The sequence below is a fragment of the Apteryx mantelli genome, chromosome 2 (assembly GCF_036417845.1).
Source record: "Apteryx mantelli isolate bAptMan1 chromosome 2, bAptMan1.hap1, whole genome shotgun sequence".
Classification (NCBI taxonomy): domain Eukaryota; kingdom Metazoa; phylum Chordata; class Aves; order Apterygiformes; family Apterygidae; genus Apteryx; species Apteryx mantelli.
The window spans coordinates 31,518,057-31,541,483 of NC_089979.1; the positions used below are offsets into that span (position 1 = coordinate 31,518,057).

The following is a 23,427-nucleotide window of genomic DNA, read 5'->3' on the forward strand; positions in this document are numbered from 1 at the left end:
CTACTTGCAGAAAAATTGGAGCTCTCACTTCCTAGATCTAAATTTCTGCTGAGCAGGAAAAGATTCTGTTTTCAAGGAAAGCTATATTTCTATCGCGCAGCTAAGTAGAAATAGGAAGTTGATTTGAAATGAATTACCATGCATCTATCTGCAGTTACCCTAACATGCATCTTAGGGTGCTACTGACCACTTTTTTACTGCTTTCTTTCAGAAGGGTTATGAAAACCTTTGTTGAGTTGGATTCTCCCTTATGCTTTTGCCTCACGTTTACATGTAGTTTCTGCACCCGTCAACAAGTCAGTTTTCTTGACCTTCTGCCCATCATATACTGCACTATATCTAGAAGAGACTTTTTGCCCGACTGCTGTGTTAAGCATGCAATGACAGAAATAATTATATCAGTTTTCCAGAAAACATGAAGTTGCTCTGCATCTGCATAGTCTTTCATCCAGATGAGTACTTCTTACAGTGTCACAGGGCATTGTCTATCTATGGGAATATGATGGAATGCAGAACTACTCATGCTAATGTTGCATGTTATTTTAGGGTAGTAAATGAATAATCCAATTAAATGTATCTAAGAAATAAAGCTTTAATGTATGAATAAAAAACTCATTTGGGTAATCAGATTTAGGTTCTCTTTTCCCTGTGAAGGCTTACAGAAATCTGCAGAATCATGTCACCCAACTCTGTCAGTTCCCCCTTTCCCCAGTGGGGAGAATGATACTTGACTTGTTTTCATCTGTAGCTCTAAGTGCTTTATGAAGTGATTTTTCAACCATAACAGAAAGGGAACCTTAAAGAAAACACGTGAAAACTGGCGAAACTTCTCCTTGATACTAGAAGAGAATGTCCTTTTAACTTTCATACAAACCTTTAATAACTAGATTCGTTTGGGCTTTGCTAAGGATGAGTTGAAGCTGAAGATCACTACATATAATAGATTAATACATTCAGTCAGATGGACGCTACTGTGCCTACTGTCATGCTGCACTGCTGGTGCCATGCTGGCTTTGAGGCAGGCTTACAGAGCAGCCTATGCAACTTCACCTTATGACACAGTTGTACAGTACATACTTCTGTACGTACTCTGCTCACCATACGCTTTAACATACTGCAGCTTTGCTCTTAAATTAAACTTTGCCTACTGTATGTGAAGAAGTGAAAGGAAAATACTGAATTTCTCTCCTGTACTATCCAGAATGCTTTCTCATTCTGATTTAACACACTCTGTTTCGTAAATATTTTTTAGGCAGAATAATTGCTGGTCAGAATAAACTATATTTACCAATTTAGCTCTTCTCAGATCTAAATAGAAAGCTTTACTATTTTTAAATAACCAGCACCTTTCAAAGACTTGGTATCTAATGCTTGAAGCAGATTAAAAAAGGAGTAAAGTTTATACCATTTTACAGATTTGGAAGCTGACATGAAAGGAATTGCCTGAAGTTATCCACCGAGTTGAGGACACAGCAGGGAATTGAACCTATACCACACAAGTCCCAACCATGTGCTCTGTATACAAAGCCAAAATAGTTTTGACGAGGCTTCCAAAGGACGTATTATATTTTGCAGACTGGGACATACAGGCCCAGGGTTTAAGTTTCTCATCCAGCCTCACTTAACTGGTAAATGGAAACCAGGCACTCTAGCATAAAATTTAGTCACAGGGAGATGTTACCTTTGACAGTAAATAACTGTAGTAAATCTATATTTCTCTGGTAAAATGCTGTTTGTTTTCCAAAGGAAGTACTCAAGCGTGTCAGCTGCAGACACTTCAGATCAGACTAGCTTTGAAGTTTGGTTGGAACTGAGGTGTCATTTTGTTGGCCCAGAAAAGATTTGGGCTCGTTTCTGGGAACAGCATCGCAATTATACTTATATGTTCAAAGAAGACTGAAATAATTCAATCAAAAACTGAATCAACAGCTGTGTGGAGAATTTTGTAAACAGGGCATGTCGGCAGTGCTTTTTTGTCAGTCTAGGCGTTTTGTGTGGTTGATCAGCTCATCTTTCTTTTTCTAAAGCTAGCTATACAAAAAGACTGAATATTTCAGCTTTTGAATGGCATACCTAGCCTAAAATACTCACTCCTAAAAGGGAAGAACTACTGTACCCTCTTTTGCAGGATATGACCCCTAACTTTTGCTTTATCTGCATGCTGCTAGAAAATTGGTTTTAACTGGTCCTTTGCAAACTAGCTATGTTTAGTTTTATGCCCAGAACTTCCAGGAGAGGTTTTTGGGGGGGGGGGGGGTTAGTTATTTTTTCCAGTTACTAGGCTTTGGCCTTATGTATTCAATTTATTAAAGAAAAAAAAACCCTAAAAATACCCTTTTGTATCCACAGTATATAGTTTCTAATGGTATCTGTTAAAATATTTTTTTCTAAGTGCCGTCTTCCTTTTAGAAGCCGTTGTTTAAGCTGCTGATGTGTGATTGTGCTGTGCATAATAATGAAAGTTAAACGGAAGTGGTGATTTCCTCATCCACTACTGAAATAAGCTGTGGTGTATTACAAAGTATATCTGACTGCATTTTGCTGCAGTATGAGTTGATAGCTTCCACACTGAAAGTCTAGATTTCTGTTATATAAAAATCTGGTTTGGTCCTTGCCTTCCTAGCTCCCAAGGAGCCATAGGGCACCAGCGTGCTTCACACTGTAGAGTGCATGCTTCATGGAAAATGTTGCGCAGGACTGCTCCTACTTTAGTCTGTAGCAAGCCTGTTTCTTCCATACACATAGAGCTGTAAAACTTTACTCAAGGTACAAAGACATATTTATTGCTTTACTTTCATTTGGACAGAAGGCATATCTTACTCCAAAATTAAGTTCCGTTGATTATAGTAAGTAGGTAATTCCATTGAAATCAATAAGGCCATTCTGTATGTTGATTAAAATTAATAGATTAAGGGCCAAACTTTTCGTGATGAGACAGGTGAAAAGATATTGAATAAATGCAGTGCGTTGTTTTCCCGTTTCATAAAACTGACAGGCATGACCATCCTCTAAAATGGTAAATGCTAGTCAAAGCAAATGCTACTGAATATATTAGTAAATTAAACACCATTTCCAGACACGCTGGCTGTTGGCCTAACTGCTCCTATTGCAGGTTATGGGAATTTTACTCTAGATTTCAGTGGAAGGAGGAGAAAGGCAATACTAAATGTTTGTAGAAATCACACCCCATAAATTTGGCTTGAGCTTTTCTAAAAGTGGCATTTGTGATAACCCCCTTGTCTTTCAAGCATCTGGAATGCAACATCATAGTTGCTGGCTATCTGAGAGGAAACCATCCTGATGACTTACAGCAAGCAGCTACCAGCCAGTGTAAGTGGTTATCATGCAGAAATCTTCCCCTATTTCCTGCCAGCTTCGGTACCTTCTATTTTCTCTTCTTTCACTTTCATAAAGCTGGCTTGCTGTCTCTGCTGCCGCTGCTGCTTTTCTTTAATCTTGTTTTCTGATTAGGGAGTTCTCTGCCTAGGGAGAACTGTTTTGGTGAATGCCTTGTGCTGGACAGGTCCAGCTATCATAAAGAAGCTCAGAGTACAGTGTGAAACTGTTTATAGATAACTGAGGATCAAATGTGAATGCAAGTGAATATTTCAGATGGTTATGAGGATGACCGTGGCTGTTCAGTACCACATTGGCAGTTTGAAGCCTAAATGTTCTGTGTCTGCATTAGTGGGCTACGTCTTTTGATCCAGATTTAGATTCTCCTCAAAGAAAACGTGCACAGTATTTGGTGTTGGAGGTATTGTCACCACTACCCCCCCCCCCCCCAAAAAAAAAGTCAGGGACTAAGAGGGAAAGGTAACTTTATCGGGGGCTGGATAGGGCAGGGAAAACAGAAGGTGCCTCGCAGGTGACCCAGTTGATGTAAGGAAGTGAACCTGACTTTCAGATACCACCATCTTTTCAGCTTGTACCCAGGCGCTCTCACCAAAGAGGTCAGAGTAGATCAGTAGATCAGAGTTGCACCCAGCCTCTATGGGTTTCTGAAACATCCTGTAGGTGGGAGTTTGGATTTTGGTTTGTGGGTGTTTTTTTTTTAACTACCTTGCTGCACTGCATAGCAGCACCAGTGTATTTCCTGCATGCTACCAAAAAAGGATAAGTTTAGGATATGACAGAAGTGAACTTGATTCTGTCTTTTTCAGAAGTAAACATTTTGGCTTCAGTCTAGTTTCTTCAATCCCTGGAAGGCAGGTACAGAAAAATGCTGCGTAATGGAACTTGTATGAAGGAAGTTAGTTTGGAAGTGGGGCTGTGGACCAAGATAGCCTGATTAAAGCTATTTCTTTTGTTTTTTCCTTTGCTGCTTAGACAGCTAGTGAAAATGAGACCAAACTACCTCATTTCAGGTAGGCTAGACTACACCACAGCTGGAATCCTTGGAGTAACCTTTCGAGGTATAAAATTGCTTTTGGGAGGCAGTAGAAGAAAACAAGTGTAGTAGGTTTGTATTTGAGGCCTTTGCATTTGAATGAGTGACACTTTAAAAATATCTTCAGAAGCTTTGGTTTTGGGACTGTGGATGGGGGCGGGAGAGGTTAGTTTAATTTGACAGCCTTTTTGCCTTCTTCATGACCAAAGATAATTATAGCAAAGGCTTGGTAAGGAAGCAGATAAAGCATATGCCAGCTTTTCATTTTGGCGATGCAACTTTCAGCCTTTGTTTGATAATTGAAAATGAGTGGTCTCACCACATCTGTTCTCAATCACACAAACCACTGAACGGGATGGCATGAAGGCCCTAGCTTGGAATAACAGTGGTGACAGCAGTGAGAATAGCACTGCACTGGAGACAGCATAAGAATACTTGCATGCTATGCGCTTGCTGAATCCTGATCTCCGGTTAGGGGTAGTGATCACTTGCCGCTGTTTTCAGAAGCACAAAACGTAAAGGAAAAATATCCATGGTCCTTCTGTGCATGGATTGCGTTAGCTTAACCCTGAATAGCTGTTTGAGTCTTGCCATGCTCAGATCTCCACTGCCTGAGTTGCCAATGAAGTGTCAACTTCATATTGTTTCATTATGATTAGATGGAAGGGGAATATTGTCTGTAAAAGTTTACTGAACGCCCGTTTAACTTTTTTAAGTGATGGCTTTTTTATTTTTAAAACAGTTCTGTTGTGTTCATGCTAACACATATATAATGCAAAATGAAAATCCGCCTGTAATATTTTGACAGAAGTTTTTCTAGTTTTCTGGTGGTGTACTAAAGTACTAAATATTTGATAGAGAAGGCTCTATATACTGAAAACATACCCATTATGTCTTGGCTTAACCACTTGCAAAAGATTTTTCATTTCACATAAAGCTCTATGCTTATTGAATTGTACTTTTGTATTGAATCTGTTTTTTACTACACTGTCCAAACAGGAAATGTAAACATTAATCAGTGAGTAAAGATATAAGGATGTAGCTTCCATAGGAAATCCTACAACTGTGCCAAATCGTTCTGCCTGGAGAGGAATATCCCATGCAGATTGTGGTCTTGATATTCTGGCCTCGCTTATGTCCATCTTGCATCACTTATGCCTGTTGACTGGGGGCGGGAAAGGATTTGAAATATGGGTGAGATGAGAGAAAATGAAGCCTATGAATTGGGATCCTGCATGGGTGGAGGGACAAGAACAAGAAGCATTGGAGAGCATTGGACTGAGCTCATATGAATTTAAACAGAAACATGGAGTGATCTAGAATCATATTTTAAAAAGCTATCGTAAACTGAAAAATTCTCATTTTGGAATTTGTTTGGGACTTCTGCTTCGTGCAGAATGGGCACTTTTTCACCAGTATGGCAGTTAACAGCTAGAATAAGAAATAGCTCATTTTGCTGTAATGAAAGAGGGTAAAGCAATGGTGTATGTTCCTGTTTTTTTCATATGGTTGTATGTATTTTTCGACAGAGTTCCAGAGGTTTTATTTTTAATATGTTTCTTGGCAATTTGGAACCCTCAAAGGTAATTAGAAAGGCTGTGGACAGCTGTCATTTTACTGGGCTTCAATTTTATCATTTAAGAGTAACTTAAGTGAGCATTCCCTGTAGAGCAGGGTTTCTTAGTACTATACAAATGCCCTACCCCAAACAGCTGTAATTATTCAGAGATGCACTTGAATGCAAATTCTTGCTTGTCACTCTGGAATGCAGTGTTGATTCTCAGAAGGGCTTGCTGGCAATATGTATTAAACAGTTTGGGGGGAATGAAAATTCATTTTCGGCAAATTTTTTATGGTTGTTATGCTTAACTTTTTTAGGTTAATCTCTGTGGAGCTGGTCTAGTAATATCATGAATAGGAAGCACTAAAATATTTAAAGTAGAATATGAATTTGCTTTATTCCTGCATTCAGTGTTACACAAATCATGGCTTATTAAAATAACTACAGAATCTATGTGTAATAGTTTGTATGGGAGTGGAGTATATAATCCAGTGATATGGAAGTCCCTTGGGAACTTTCATATACAGAAAGACTAACATATGTAAGAGTGCTGAGAACATGGAGGCAGTGAAATGGTACATTTTCTAAAAGGACAATATTCACATGTAAACAGCTGCTCTGCTGAAAACTTTGTTATGCAGAATAGGATTAATTATATTTTATTGAAACATTATCTGGGGTCCATATCACTCTTTGCCCACATTAACATTTTTGAAGTGTTTTTCCTCAGAATGTTATTTAAGATGTAGACTGTGAATCAGGATCTGAAAACACTGTTTTCAGTCAACACATTCCTTTTGTGTCACTTGTCAAACTCGGGGAGGCATAAGGAATTTATATATATAGTCTCTTAAACAGTCCTATTTTTTATAGGGTGAGGTTTATCTTTCCAGTACCATCTTAAGCACTACCTCTCAAATTGTTACTGAAGTACTATAAAATATGGACCTAGTGGTCCTGTTGAACAAGTTGAACATGAGTCAGCAGTGTGCCCTCAAAGTGAAGAAGGCAAACCCCACGCTGGGTTGCATTTGCAAGTGCATAGCCTGCAGCTCCAGGGAAGTGATTATTCACCTCTGTTTGGTACTTTGAGGTTGTATCTGGAGTACTGTATCCGTTTTTGGCCTCTTCAGTTTGAGAAAGACTGTGACATACTGGAGCGAATTCAGTGGAGGGCCGCCAAAAGAGTCAGGGGACTGGAGCACCTGAGCTACATTTATTCAGCCCAGAAAAAAGTAGGCTCGGGGGGAGGGGGAATCTCGTTGCAGTCTTTAACTGCCTGGTGTGAGGGTGGCGAGAAGACGGAGCCAGATGTTCCTCAGAGGTGCACAGGGAGAGGCAACAGACACCAGCTGCAACAGTGGAAATTCCAATCAGATATTAGGAAAAGTGTTTCCACAGTGGGGATGGTCAAAACGGAAGATGCTGCCCAGAGAAGCTGTGGAATCTCTGTCCCTGGAGATACTCAGAACTCGGCTAGATGAGACCATCAGCAGCCTTCTCTGTTGGCTCGGCTTTCAGCAGGAGGTTGGACCAGATGACCTCTGGAGTTTCCTGCTTACCTAAATTACTTTATGATCCTGTTCTGTAACTCAAATAAGTGTAAACACTCCTTGAGTTCCAAACACAGCACACAAAATGGAATCATCAAGTGGGATACTTCAAAACTGAAAGGAAAGTCATATGGCAAATAATTTAGTACTGTCACCAGGATGAGATCATCCTGTGATCAGAGTTTCAAATGGAAAAGAAAAATGTGTATATGCAGTCTCAGTTTTGGATTAAAAAAAATTCAGATACAGTCTGTAGACATGCATCAGGTTGAACTGTTTGCCAACTTCAGTCTTGCCAATGTTATATTTTTGCTGCTGCTTCAGTGTGTTAATTACTTAATATTGCATTCTGTGCATCACTGGGAGCTTCTTGTGCAGTATAGTACCAGGAATGAAGGTTCACAGTTATACAGAAGAGCAGAAGAACAGTTGTGCTATGTAGTAAATTGATTATGTACCTTGCAATTAAGGATTATGTTTTGAAGTTAAAAGCTGATGAATCACACTCTCAGCTTTTAATAAATTGTATATATCTTTTTCCTGAGGAAAATATTAACATTATTGATAGGTTTAATCTGCAGAAAACTTGGCTATAGGCACAGCTCTTAAACTGTATCAGATGTGTGCTTAGCTTGACCTACTTTTACAGGGAGTGGTGTGAAACTGTCTTCTTACATGACCTACACCACCATTGTGAGGGCTGGAAAAAACTAAATATTCACATTATAGCATAGGTTATTGCATTCTAACTGCAGTTATACGTAGTTTGTAGGTAACTCATGCCATAAACCTTTTTTTTTTTCCCTTGTGTTTACTGTGGGAGTTGAACTTGCTAATGTCACTGTTTGCCAGCTGGAAGCAATATACTTTAGGAATTGACCTCAAGATATTCCATGAAAGGAGGCCAAATCCTATTAAACAGGACATCCATGCTTCTCTTAGCTTAAGGTGCAGGGCTTTACCAGGGCTCTGAGATAAAGACTGTTGTAACTGTCACTAAGTCTGTTCTTACAATTGCAATTGCATGAAAGCAGTAAGCACCATCTAAAAAACATTATTTGAGAAAACAAAGCTTTGGAGATTTCCCTCTTTAAATAGGAAGGAGATTTTTAAAACTTAAAAACTTAAAAAAAAATTAAAATACTGCACGGACCTTCAAAGACCAACATGGTTTTGAGGAAGGTTTGCTTGATACTGGTAGTCTCAACAATTGCATTGGTAGTGCAACAATGGTAAAATAAGTTTGTGGTTACTGGCACACAGCAAGAATAATAAATTACAGAAATCACAGATGGTTGAGCTAACATTCATAGAGGGCAATTTACTCTGTGAAGGATTAGTGAATACTAGTTTTAGTCTCTCTAAAATTAATTTAGCAGGTAAGCAATTGCACTTGGAATTGCTATTCCAAGCAATTGGAATCTCTCATATTCTAGATAGTCCTTAGTAAGATTAATTCTTAAGTGCAGGTCATTGACTAGTGATATCTTGAGTACCAGAATAATTTCAGAGTGTCTCCTTGACTGTTACAGTATTAACTCATGAAAATGAAGGAGGTGGTGAACTTACTTTGGTGTTCAAAAGCAAAATTAAGTGTCAAGGCTGGAATACTAACACTGGAAATCTTCATAATATTAATAATGATCTGTAGGGAGCTTGTGTGAGCCAAAGACAGAGGTATTTATTTGGGCCTATTTCAACAAACCCAGCGATGTCACAGAATCACAGAATGGTTGAGGTTGGAAGGGACCTCTGGAGATCATCTAGTCCAACCCCCCTGCTCAAGCAGGGTCAGTTAGAGCAGGTTGCCCAGGACCATGTCTAGACAGCTTTTGAATATCTCCAGGCAAGGAAAATCCACAACCTCTCTGGGCAACTTCTTCTAGTGCTGAGTCACCCTCACAGTGGAGAAGTTTTTCCACATGTTCAGATGGAACTGCCAGTGTTTATTTTAGTTTGTGCCCGTTGCTTCTTGTCCTGTCACTGGGCACCACTCAAAAGAGTCTGGCCCCATCCTCTTGACACCCTTCCTTCAGGTATTTATTTATACACCTTGATAAGATCCCCCCGGAGCCTTCTTTTCTACAGGCTGAACGGTCCCAGCTCTCTCAGCCTTTCCTCATAAGAGAGATGCTCCAGTCTCTTAATCCTCTTAGCAGCCCCACGCTGGACTTGCTCCAGTAGCTCCGTGTCTCTCTTGTACTGGGGAGCCCAGCACTGGACACAGTACTCCAGATGTGGCCTCACCAGGGCTGAGTAGAGGGGGAGGATCACCTCCCTCAGCCTGCTGGCAACGCTCTTCCTGATGCACCCCAGGATACCATTGGCCTTCTTGGCCACAAGGGCACATTGCTGCCTCATGCTTAACTTGGTGTCCACCAGCACTCCCAGGTCCTTCTCCGCAGAGCTGCTTTCCAGCAGGTCAACCCCCAACCTGTACTGGTGCATGGGGTTATTCCTCCCTAGGTGCAGGACTCTGCACTTGCCTTTGTTGAACTTCAGGAGGTTCCTCTCCACCCACCTCTCCAGCCTGTCCAAGTCTCTCTGAATGGCAGCACAGCCCTCTGGTGCATCGGCCACTCCTCCCAGTTTTGTATCATTGGCAAACTTGCTGAGGGTGCACTCTGTGCCTTCATCCAGGTCACTGATGAAGAAGTTGAACAAGACTGGACCCAGTACTGACCCCTGGGGGACACCGCTAGCTAAATAAGTCTCTGTGTTTCGACACTGCTGTGTCGAAACACAGAGACTTATTTTTAATCTAGATTTCATCAGGGATGGTGGAAGGGAAAAAAAAGAGAGAGAGGGTGAACACAGAAGCTAGTAAAAGGCGTTTAGCGTGTTGGCATAGTGGTCTGCGGAGGTAGACCTGGCAGGGACATCTACCCACAGTTCAGCTTGTGGCTGTCTTCTGTAGCATGGGTCCTAGAAACTTGCCCAGCGAGTGCCTTGCACACCCAGCAGAAAGCTGAGTTTTGCCTGTCAGTTGCCCTTTGAACCCCAAATGTCAGCAGAGCTGCAGTAGAAATGGGAACCCAGGACAGCCATGCTAGAGCTTAAGTTTTTATGCAACAAAAAAAAGTAGTGTTTCAAGGAGTGCTGCATCAGTGAAAGCAACCAGCATGATTGCATGTTGCTTCATTTGCTGTCACACGCTTGTTTACAACTGCAGGGTAAAAGTGGCTTAAAATAAATGTTGTCTTTACTTATACTCCTGCTCAGTGTTGTCACCTTTCTGCCATGGTTGCTTGCCCAAGGATCGGAGCGAGGCTGGCCGTGTGCCCGGCAGGACTGGCTGCTGCACCGCTCTGCCCACGCTGGCTGTGCCCATGACTCCTGGGATGGCTGTGCTGATTGCACAGTCAGGAGCAGTGCCATTTCTTGTTCTTTCCCAAACGTAACACTGCAGGCTTGAAAGCGCCTGGCTGGCTGGCTGGCCCTCTTCCCTGCAGCAAGATGCATTATTAAGGGTTGAAGAAATGTTGTGATGCGTGAAACCTGGATGCATCTATGCTTGTTCATAACTTAGGAGAGGAAGATCCATGACAGGGTCCTTGTTCTCTGTAGCACGATTGCATTACAGAATTTGAGGGCAGAAATTTATTGTAGTCCATCTCTAGCTAGAGCAAGACTGTTCTCATGAGACGCTGTCTAGAGTGCTCCCTGGTGAAACTTCACATGCCTTGAATAAACAGGCTTTATTAAGTGTACTGCAGTCTCCTGTGAGGAAACTGAGGAAGAAATCATTGCATTTCCCTTTGTGTAATCCTCCCATTTTCCCTTCTTCCCAGACTCTTCTGCAGTCTGGCTGTCCCATTCCCTTCTCCTGCTGAGTCACAACTTTGCGGAGCTGTGCATACTTGGCTCTTAGCGAGTATGCGAGGCGCTCGGAGACCACTTCGGCCCCCTGTGAGGAGGACTGTATAGTATTACAAAATCTCATTTGACATTACGTTATGCTTGGAGTAAATTGGCGTGTTACTTTAGCCTTTCACTTCCCTATGTATACATGTCGGGGGAAACGGAGGGGGGAGGGAAAAACCCCAGATAGGTCAAAACTAAATTAATTTGGTGACTTCATCTTACTGACTGGCTGGATCTTGTCCCTGTTGAAACTCCCAAGCCTGCCCACGCCATTTTCTGGACTTAAAAGGTGGAAACAAGCTCAAGCGCGAACCTCAAGGAAAGCAGCGGACCGCCTGCCCTGTCGGAGTTGCCGCAAGGTTGGAGCGTAGCCTGCACTTGGCATTGCTAAAAATAGGGCCTGAGGGGCCTAATAATCTAGGTGCTTGTAAGCTGCTTCCAAGAGTTGTGGGTTTTTTTCTTAATCAGGGATTCTGATTATTCTTATCCCATCCTACTCAGGGGCAGATGTTTCTGTGGTGTAAATGCGGGGGACTGCTTGGGTGTATCTGCAGCATTTTGTCTGGGAGTGGATGCGCTGTGCTCGAGGCGGGCAGTGGGTTAAGGATGAGCTCTCCTCAGCTGCTGTCTTCGCTCTGCAGCAAATCTGAATTTGTTAAAGGCCTTGGAGATCTACCATGTGAAAACGTAACTACTCATCCATCATCTAGTGGGAGCAAAAAGATAAAAGGTTCATCTGTTATTTGCAGAACCCAGGCCAGGAGTTGGAGGCTTGCTAAAATGTGCTGCTTCCCTAGGCATCCTTTCTCCACCGTAATGGTTGTACTCAGCACTGCTGTTACCTTACTTTGTCATGTTTTTAACCTCTTAGTCCTTTAGCTATATTGTGTTCTGTATTCATGCCTAGCAATCTGTTATTTTCAATAAGAGTTAAAAATTAATACAAAGAGAATCAAAACTCCCATGTTTGTCTGTGAATTGAGATTTGTTTCATGGAAGATTGTTTGCTTATCTGTCAGCTCTTTCAGGATTTTCTAGTTACAAAATGATTGCAGAACCTCCTCTCTCCCATTTATATAAGTCTGAGAACTAGTTTTCTCTGAATCAGCATTTTTCACAATCCCAGTGTCCCTTATGAAAGATGGACTATTTTCTAATGTCTGTTATGAAAATGTTACCAGTTGTACATCTTCCTTACTTCCTAAGATCTTAGAGGTGAAGGCTTTGGTGGGGGGAGGTAATGATTGCAAGTAAAAGCAGGTTATTTTTGAAGCAGGTTATTTTTTAGCATTGCCACACTCATGTTCCTCTCTTTCAGCTCATTCATAGGTTTCTGTGGTTCTTCATTAATAAATGCCTTCATAATTTGTGATAACATTCATTTTATATTCATAGTCATGCATGCTTTCCCTACAATAACAGTGCCTGTCTATGCAGCACTGAGTATTGCTAATTTTTTGTCAGATCATAGTTTTTCTAAGGCCTAGCCTGGAGTGCTGTGCATTGCTGTGGTTCATTTGTAACCAGTTCTAGTGAATATAGCTTTGTAGAGTGATGTCAGCCAAAGACTGTGAATCACTTCCGTTTCGTGGAGGCTACTGAAGTCTGCCTTTCTGGAGTCTCTATCTTAACTAAAAAATACATTCTGGACAAAATATTCATTTACTCATAGAAATTGACAGGAAGAGCCTTTCAGGCTATGCATGTAATTCCAGCTAAAATTAGGATAGTGTGTAGTTAAGTGCTAATACTGCACTGTACTTTTGCAGGCAAAGGGGAGTCCTGCATAAAATTTATTAGTGTTGCCATGGAGACTTGATACGGGCAATGTATTTCATTGCTCTACGCTGTCAGTGGCAGCAGGAATGAAGGAGTTGGAAGGTAGTCCAAGAATGAAAAATTGTCACTTATACTGTGCAAATATGACTGGCAGATCAAAAACATAAAATTCAAGTGATTCACTGAATGTGAATTACCCTAATTTCACAACTGTTTAGTGAATAAACTTCAAGCAAAATATTTTGCAAAAAGTAGGCAGTAGACAGTGTAAGGCAGTGCTAGTTATTGGGCCATCTTAGAATTTTTGGCTCAGAATGCGTATATTGTTTGAATACTTTTGGTTGTGTTTTTCAGAAGGAAGTGAATGTCTGGAAAAGAAACAATATTTTTCTGCCTCAGAGATAATATGGGTGGGTTTTTTGATTTTGTTTTAGTTTTTCTTTGTCTTCTAAAGCTGTATGTACCACAAAACACAATTACCACCACTTTGTGTAAGAGTTATTCAGATTAGGGTATAAACCAGGCCTTGATATCCATCATAAACATTTCTGTAGGTCAGACTATCCCAGCATTGGCAGGCAGTCTATAATTTAAAAGAACAAAACTGGAAAAAATGCACTAATCCAATCACAGTAAATCTCTTGGTGCTCTAACCTCGCTTGCCTTTAGCGGCGAGCTGCAATGAGAACAATAGGAAGTACGCTGTTCAGTGTGCTAGGTGGTCGTGCTGCAGCAGGCAAGCAATCAGAATGTACGTGGATTGATGCAGCCTTGTCTAGGCTCTGTAGCATGCTTCACAGTTTTAGGTCTTCAAGTCAGATCCATGTTGTGAAGCTAAAATGGCATTTAGAAGTGAATGAGATACATCAGTGATAAAGGATTTTTAACATTTCAACATTATTAGTAACAGGGGTACAGTGCACAAGAGATTTGACATTCGGCATTTTAAAAGGTGTGAATTTCTCCCAGTATTATAACCAGAGTATTATTTTCTCCTTTCTTCCATGGCAATATCTCATTGTGATTCATCTTTAACTGTTTGAGGTTTCTGACTAGAATGGAGCATTTTATAGTGCTTGCGACAAAAATTACTTCAGTTACAGTACTCTGCCTTGAGGCAACTGATTTTTGCAATTGCAGTTGCTGCAGGAGCACAGCACAGCTCCAAAAGTAGGGTTAGAACGACACGTTGACAGAATGTACTGTATTTTTTGTATTATTCTTCCATCCTCAGGACTCCCTTCAGCAAAGATAACTCCAAGAGTAAGTGGACTCTTAATGGCTATGGATAAGGCTGTATGTAATGAATGTAAAAATAGTAGGCAAGGTCCAGCTGCGAATCAACTACCACTTCAGAATTATTTTAAAGGATGAAATCTCCTTCTGTAGGGCTGTGGCCACCGAGGCTCACAGGTTCCTTCTCCCAGGGATTTTTGCTTTGCAGTAGCTTTCATCTGAGAAACCCTTTCCAGCAGAAGCTAGGGCAGTCTCTCTCAGCTACATCTTTGCCTTTCTGTCATATCTTCCGCTTCAGCAATTTTTGTTGTGAGAGCTTTTGTTTTACTCAGAATATCTATCCTGCTACTACCAGGGGACAGCTTCAAGAAGGCTCTCCTTTGTAGTGTCACACAGACATCCTCTGTGTTTAAAAACTTAGTATCATACCTTGCCTAATTCTGCAATACAAAAAAGCCTTATAGGTTCAGAGACGACTGCGCATGTAATGGGTAATTACACTGGAGATAGATTCATTGCTGTAATCCTTCCAGTCTTGCCATTATGACTGCTTTGGCATAAGACAGCTTCTGCTGTCAACAACTGTTTTTCTCCCCTCTCCTCAAAAAACAAAGTAAATATGTCCCTTGCAAAACCATCCTTAAACATGACTGGATAACACCTTGTAAAGTGGCAGTTATCTGTAGGAAGAGCAGTGGAAAAATGCCTAATAGCAGGAGACTCTGTACTGAATGTATTGGCTTAAAAAATTAATGCTCCTTTGGGTGTACTGTTGACCTTTGGACATGCTGAGCTGGTACGATTTTGATTTGGGAAGCTACTTAAGCATGGACTTGAGTTTTGGCACCTAACTAATCCTATGAACTCATGTCTGTGGTGCCTAGTTGTACATGGGTAAAAGCATTTTCTGAAATGGCCTGAACTAACATGTAAAGACTCTATTACGACTTGTTCATATTTATTGTGGATTTAATTTCAGTTTCTTGCAAGTAAAATAAAGGAGAATCTTCCGTGACTAGGCAGTACTGTAACCGTGCATTGCTAGAGGCTTTAAATCCCCACCTGCGTGCTCTGAAGTGGGGGATGCGATTTTCTGTCTTGAAGCTACTTGTGGTTGCTACAGAGTCACTAGATACCTGTGTGGAAGATGGAAACTTAAACATCACAGTGAGGTGGATGCTGTTCTTCAGGCTTGTATAAGCCTCATGACATCCTTATGCTTGAGAGCCTTCAGTCTAAACAGGAGGCATAACAAGTTGAAAATGTAAATAATGTATTGGGAAGATAGGAATGAGTAGTATATTAAGACATACAAACAAGTTGTTAGCTACTTGGCCATTCACAGAGCGTACAGGTCTCCACCTGTTCAGCTCTTCCCTTGCCTCGCATTAGAGATGTTTGTTAATACATGCTTTGAATCCGGATCAGGTTTTTAGAAGTAGTTTGCCATGCAGGGAACTGAGTCATGTAGAACAAGCTGGCCCCAGCTGTGGGTTTCAAGCTCAGGAATTCAAGCCCGTTGCAGAATACCTCGGCTCTTCTCTCTGGTTGTTTGTTTTTTTTCAAGGTCTGCCTGTGTGGTGAACAGGATACGTGTGTATCTGAGCACCAAATTAGAACACAGTTAGAGTAAAGGAAATCTTTCCTAACTGTGTTTATTGAAAATGTAACCATAGAAGGGTGGGGGACAAAAGAACCGAAGGTATTGTAAACTCTTTCAGGTGAAGAGACCACGGATGATTCAGACGTGTTAACAAATCACTGTAAATAAAGGGTTGTGTCATTTCATTGATTTCTACCAAAATAAATACTGATTTTGCAGAAGTTTGTTTAAAATTGTCTTGTTACATGCTCAACTGAACATATGTGTATGAATGTGAAGCTGTTGGCTGCAACAAGTATCCAAAACTTTTGCTTGACCCACAGATCATAATAATTCCTTTCGTTTGCAGACACAGTGTAAATAACATCACAGATGTGCTTCAGGGTGTTATTTTAAACCTCAGATTGTTCGTTCTCTCACCGTTTTCTGATGTATAGTTCTCAGTCCCATACAGTGCTGCAAAGAGCTTGTTTGCCCTTCTCTCACTTACTGAAAGACCCATATCTCTCTTTACAGTTGCTTTGGGAGGAGAGTGATGCTTCCTTCCTGCATGTAGATTTTCTTAATCTTTTTAACAGGGTAGACTTGCTGCTTTCATTGCTGGTAGCTGATGGTTGTTGAGTGTTTTGCTTGGCCTAAGGAGGCCAATTAAAATTTGGACAAACTAATGGCAATTCCGAAACAGAGTAGCTTTATTTCAAATGTTATCGTCCAAATATTTTGTCTTCTTTAGAATGAGTGGACTTTTCCATATTGAACTGTTGGTTTAATATTAAACTTACCCATTTAAGATTCACAACAGTATTACATTCACTATTAAACTGTTACTTTGTTTTTATAAACAATGTTTAATCTGTTAGTTTAATAGTGAAAATGTTAGTATCTTTCTACTAGTTTCTTTATCTTTAAAAAAGCTAAAAATACTAAAGTAAACATGATAGAAATTAAGTTTTAAACTTAAGATACCATCAGTAACAAAGGTGCTATTTATCTGTTCAGTCTGTCTTCAATCCTAGTGCTGGAAGCTAAGCTTTCCTAAATAGTCATAATAATGTGGTTTTAAGAGTAAAAGGGCACTCCCTATTTCTAAATCCTGCACTCAGTTCAGTCCAAGAGCTTAATGTGTAGCAAGAGAGCAACCTTTGCTAACTGTTAGAGTGAATACAGTGCAGTGTTCGTACAATTAGTTGTGTTGTCTGGGAGCCTGCAGGAAGCTCATAGTTGGAAGAACTTCACGGGCTAAGGATAGTCTGATTTCTTCTGCTGTACTAGGATGTGCCCATACAGACATGGGTAGAGAGGCAGTCTGCTTCTGAACAAATTGTCTTACCAGAAAAAGGAGAGGCCAGTAGAAGTAAGTCGGCCCCTCAAAATCATGCTCTGATAGTCAGGGTCCTACCAGTACCCAGAGCAAACTTGAGAATTTTGTGTTTTGGTTCTTCACGTCAGTAGATGGGGACAATTTAAATTATCTCCTGTGTCTGTGAAATTTGCTTTTAAAAAGTGACCTACATTATGAACTTTATCTTGTGTTTTGATCATCTTCCCTGCTGTATGTATTTATACACTTAGATGTTGTTGAGTCATTTCATGCCTCTTTTTTTTTTTTTTTTTTTTTTTTTTTTTACACTTTTTAGCCCAGTTGCTCCAGCATATCTAAAAATGAATTGAGGTAACTTGCAGTTATTATGTTCTCTACAGAATTGTTTATGAAGCTTCAAACAGTTGTGTCTCTGTAAATCCTCAAAGAGAATAATCCAAGCAAGCCTCAGATTCCCCAGATGAGATCCTGCTCTCCTTTATTGAGAGATCGGTCCAGGGCTGATACAGCAGGCCTGGAGCTGCAGGGAGCAAATGGTGTTATCTACAAGGTGTCACTAGAGACAAAAGCGTGAAGTCCCAACCAAACCATTTCCTTTCAAGAATAACATTACAACTTGTTGATTATTTGGTCATTTCTGAAAGATGCTATACTTCTGATTTTTACTTGTGGACTTCCTGAAGGATTAATCTTGGGAACATTGTTGTTTACTGTTTTCATGATTCATCTTGGTTGAGCTCTTTGAAACTGCTGATGATATAAACTTGAATATGCTCATCTTAGCAGTGTCTCCAAACAGAAAGATGTGGCTAGCGTAGCATAATAGAAATAGAATAAAAATCAGTAGTATACATCTCAGGTGTATGCATTTGGGTACTGATGATAAATGCTGCTATCAATTATAAGTACTTGCTGAAAAGGACCTTGGTTAACTAGGAAAATGTATTTAAGACAAAAAAGATTGAAATCTTGAAGGTGATCCTTCCTCTCTACTCGGCCCTGGTGAGGCCACATCTGGAGTACTGTGTCCAGTGCTGGGCTCCCCAGTACAAGAGAGACACGGAGCTACTGGAGCAAGTCCAGCGTGGGGCTGCTAAGAGGATTAAGGGACTGGAGCATCTCTCTTATGAGGAAAGGCTGAGAGAGCTGGGACCGTTCAGCCTGTAGAAAAGAAGGCTCCGGGGGGATCTTATCAAGGTGTATAAATAAATACCTGAAGGAAGGGTGTCAAGAGGATGGGGCCAGACTCTTTTGAGTGGTGCCCAGTGACAGGACAAGAAGCAACGGGCACAAACTAAAATAAACACTGGCAGTTCCATCTGAACATGTGGAAAAACTTCTCCACTGTGAGGGTGACTCAGCACTAGAAGAAGTTGCCCAGAGAGGTTGTGGATTTTCCTTGCCTGGAGATATTCAAAAGCTGTCTAGACATGGTCCTGGGCAACCTGCTCTAACTGACCCTGCTTGAGCAGGCAGGGGTTGGACTAGGTGGTCTAGATGATCTTTAAAGATCCCTTCCAAACTCAGCCATTTTGTGATTCTGTGAAACGATGTGGCTATGAAAATTCTTGGCACCAAGTGCTGTTATCCAAGGTCTTGGTGAAGGGTTATCTGAACAACGAGTTGAATTCTGTTCAGCTGTGTTCAAGGAGGACTACTAAAATGACCAGTAAAAGAAGATCTGACTTTATAAGAGACTCAGAGAATTGATTTGTTTAATCTAGCCTGTCTGGGCATTGGTACAGAGACTAATTGCAATCTCTAATACATTAAGAAATCAGCTCTGGGGAGTAAAAAGCCATTTGAACTATAGGATAATGGTGGCAGAAGAATAAATGGATTTTAACTGATAGGAAATGTTCCTAATCATTTAAAGGAATCAGGTTCTGAAACAGCTTTCTAACTGGACTGTTGGGGGTACACATCTGACTTACTTTTAGGACAGAGGTTGATAAGTTTTTAAAAAAGGATTATCTGGCATGCTGTGTGACTGTTGGGCACTGAATTGATGATCCAAAAGGTCTCTATCTCAGTAAGAATTCAGTATTTGAGTGAGTAGAACAGCTTCATCTTCTAGAATTTATCTGAAACTAAAATACTAATTTAGGGAATATGATCATCTTGCAATTGCAAAAACTGATGTAGAGATACCAAATCACTGTATTCATGCAGCACTAAATGACAATCCCAGGTCTCTGATTCTGTGTTTATATCTTTAGGCTATGTTTGATTCTTTTTGTTCCTACTTCATTAGCATTAAGGAGAGAGAATACTGTAGATTTGTATGTTATTTAAGTGTACAATGACAGCAAGAGAAATATGTTCATAGATTCCAAGAGGACGTTGGGAAGGTTATACATTGCTAAAGAATTAAAAAGTGAGCCTCCTTTCTCCATAAAAGAGAAGGTTCTCTAGTGATGCAGCTTTTCTTCCTGTTCCTTGTCTTTGAACAAGATGTCTAAATTCATTCTATTTGGAAAACAATTACTAAAATGTCAAAAATACTTTTTTGTCCTTTTTTTCCTAGTTGGGGAATGGCGGTCAACGTGTACTCTACCTCTATAACCCAAGAGACTATGAGCAGACATGACATCATCGCATGGGTTAATGATATATTAGCTTTAAACTACACAAAAGTCGAACAACTCTGTTCAGGTAAGAAAGTGTGATATGTTCTACCAATGTTTATTTAAAAACTGCTTTAAAAGTCTGATTTGCTGAAAATAGATAACTTTTAGCTTTGACATAAAACAATTACTCTGAGAAAAGAGGCTAATGTATGTACAAACAAAGGAAACGTTTTTGTGTTCATGTTAATCATGGAAAGATAAGGTGCCTTGAGAAGGCATAACAAATGCAGAGGTGAACATCATGAATGTAGCAGAAGATGCATGGAAGTAATAAAAAAGTTGACTAAGCAAGAAAAGAATACAGTGGTAAGCTTTTGTGTTTTAATGCTACCAGGGTGGTATCTTTTCAGAGGGAGAGTGGACATAGCTAAAATGTGACAGAATACTGAAAACACAAGTGAATAAAATTCTCCAGCACCTGTTCATTCCTGGTAATGGTTCTGAAATTCCTGCTAGTGTTTGCATAAAAATACCCAAAGTATGACTCTGTGAAGTGAAGAAAAACTTAAAATTTAGGAAATCAACATTTAGCCGCTGTAAGACGTTTCAAAAATTTGCCAGGCAAATCTGCCTTTAAATGCAACTGAACTCTTGTTGTAAGTAAATTTAGTAATGAGCTCTCTAAAACAGTAATGGTTTGAATATTTTGGACAGTTTGGTTAATCAAAGTGGAAACTACAGGATGTATGTGAAACAACAGAGTTTTGTAACTAGATGATGACTAGAAATGACACAGACAAAGGCCAATGCTTTCCTAAGAACATGGATGCCTCTGGGGAGTGATTCTTTCCAATTTCCTGCTGTGATTTTTAAAATTGAAGATGTTTATGTTGGAGGAGATCTAACTAGATCACTAGCTCCAGACACTAGTGACATGCTGGGAATATCTTATTTACAACCACAGTGCTCTAATCACACAGAACTGAAACCATATTACCACTTCTCAGCTATTTACTGGTCCAGCTGAAATGCATAAATGGGGTCTTTTCTTCAGATACTTGAATTTACCTACCATTCTTGATGATTTTTCTGTCTCATATATGTTCCCTGAAAGGTAGAGAAAATCGTTTGAAGATGACAGCCCCATAGCATATTCTTTAAAATTCAAAACAAAACAAAACAAATATCTGCAGAAGCAGTCTGACATGCTTAAAGAAATGCAGTGATCATGAAATTGAGGTTGACAAAGTGCAGGTTAAAGTGCATGTAAGTAACTGATATATACTGAGTAACTAATGACATCAGAACATGGGAAATAAATTCTTTGACAGCTTTTAAACTTGAAATTAAAATGTTATTCCTACCTGTTGTTATATTTACATTTCTGGCAGTTAGTCTGAGTATTTCCTTTTGGTGAATTGTATATTGAGGAAATCCAGGCTTGGGGGTGCGCGCGCCCCTGTGTGTGTGTGTATATATAGGAGTATATATATACCTATAAAGAAATGGAAAGATACAAGAAAATGCACATTTTCTTCCCAAAATACCCAACATTTGCCATTGTTTGAAGCAGGAAGTATACTAGACAGGATAAGTTATTGATTTTTTTTCCCACATAGCTATTCATATGCTCTTAAACAGTTGAAAGGAAGCTTTTGAAGTTAACTCTCCATCAAGTTAAATGTGTATGGGCTTAAAAAAACAGCTTTCCCAAAATAGGGAAGAGGTGATCTAAGAAAGCTTTGATTATGCAGAATACAATGAGTTAAATATACTCAAGAAGATCCGGATATAGAGACTTCAGCTGGGTGAGGCAGGCAGGCAGAAGTGTGGAAATTGTCACAAACTCATTGTCCCATTTTATTGTGCAGCTTCTTATACAACTCTTTTCTGTGACCTCCAATGAGGATTTTAGGACATACCACAAGGGAAAAACTGAAAAAAGCTTCTTTCATTAGAGTTTGTGCTCCCATCCTGTGTAAAATTAAATCTTTTATTCCTTTAGAATTTCCTGGATTATATTAATTGCTATTGTTACTTGAGGCTTTTACATCTGTATCTTAATGAGTTAAACCTCTAAATTTGAATTTCCCTGTTTGGCTTGATACTTCATACTTACGTATTACTACTTTTACATGAATGTTCATTACAGTCCCCAAATGGGCTTTTTTTATTTCCTTATATGAGGAAGCATTCTCCCCTGCTAGCACAGTCCTTTCTGTGGTCCAAAGGACTTTAATGTCTGAACTGTTGAATCTAAACTCTGCTAGATGATCGGAGACACTAGAGCACAGTAGTCTTTTGGACTAGTTTCTTTCCATTCGAGGCTGCATAGTTCATTTCTCACATGCTGTTGCAAAACATCCCTGTAGGTAGTGAAGGTAGATGGAAAAGAAATTGTGGGAATCTTTCTGTGTTTATTTAATGTATGTGTAGTTTATTTAGTGTAATTTACCAGATGGAAACTAGGAGGAGTGGTAGCACAAATGACCACCAGCCAAGTAAGAGGCAGACCCCCAGCAAGTACAGTATGGACCATAGCGTGAAAACTGGTGGTCTCTTTCAGTCATTCTAGCATTCCTTTAATTGATGTTCCTTAAAGCATTTGCAGTCTTTATGCAGCTTAACATTAGTTTCCATAAAATATGAGCATTTTTCAAAAACTTCAAAGAGAAGGAATATGTGGGAAGCTCTGTAACATGATGAAGCATTTCACAGCATTAACAGTGAGTTACAGAGCCACTGTAACTGGATTTTTATAAACTAATATAAAATTGTATGGGAATTTTCTTCTTTTCAAGAAACAGGTGTTAAGATTTGTCATGCTGTCATATGAATATTCAGTTTGTATTCATTTCCTGCAATAAGGAGCAATCAAAAGACCAGAAAAAGCTAAAAACAAGGCCCCAAAGAAGCAGGGGGAATAAGTTTGAATGAAAAGCACAAAGGCTTTGATTTTAGGAGGAATGAGCCACCTAGCTGTGATTGTCACTGCCTTACATTCCTGGTGTTCAGCACCTGACTGCAAGACCTCATGTGTGCCTAAGTTTTGCATCCAGCCTAGCACTCATTTTGGACATTTTGAGCTTAAGCAATAATTTGACATTCAGCCTTTACTGATGGTTTTATTCAGAGCTCAAAAGCATACCTAAAGCTTTATGTGCCAGTTCTTAATAAAGAAAAAGCAATCAGCCTTGTTTTTTCACTGTTGTGGAGAAGTAGCTCTGATAGCGTACGTGCTGTGGAAATGCCAGCCTGTTTCCCGGTTGCCAGTTACAGGAACAGAGCTGGGATGAGAAGCAGTAAAGGAAGAAGCTGGCTTAGTCATAAAGTATTTGTATTCTTCTTGAGTCTTAGATGTGTTTTTGTCCTTGCTAAGTAGGCCGAGCAAAGTGTAGTGTCCCCTGAGCTTTCTGAATGCCTGCTGTAGTAGTGATGTGCCAAAAAGACCAGGTTATGGATGAATACAGCCCTGGAGGGTCTAAATTTAGTCTGCAGCTCCTCTGGTAGTTTAGTTTCGACAATACAAATGGGAAAAACTCTCTGAGCA

The 23,427-nt window shown here is 40.0% G+C and overlaps 1 protein-coding gene across 4 annotated transcripts in view; it reads left to right on the forward strand.

Moving 5' to 3' along the window:
• Window positions 1–23,427, forward strand: part of MAPRE2 (microtubule associated protein RP/EB family member 2) — a 94,467-nt gene that overhangs the window by 35,050 nt on the left and 35,990 nt on the right. For all 4 annotated transcript variants that reach the window (XM_013954701.2, XM_013954703.2, XM_067290430.1 and 1 more), the window contains one exon: window positions 19,835–19,962. In XM_013954701.2, coding sequence (XP_013810155.2) covers window positions 19,835–19,962 — 128 coding nt within the window. The remainder of the gene's footprint in view (window positions 1–19,834; window positions 19,963–23,427) is intronic.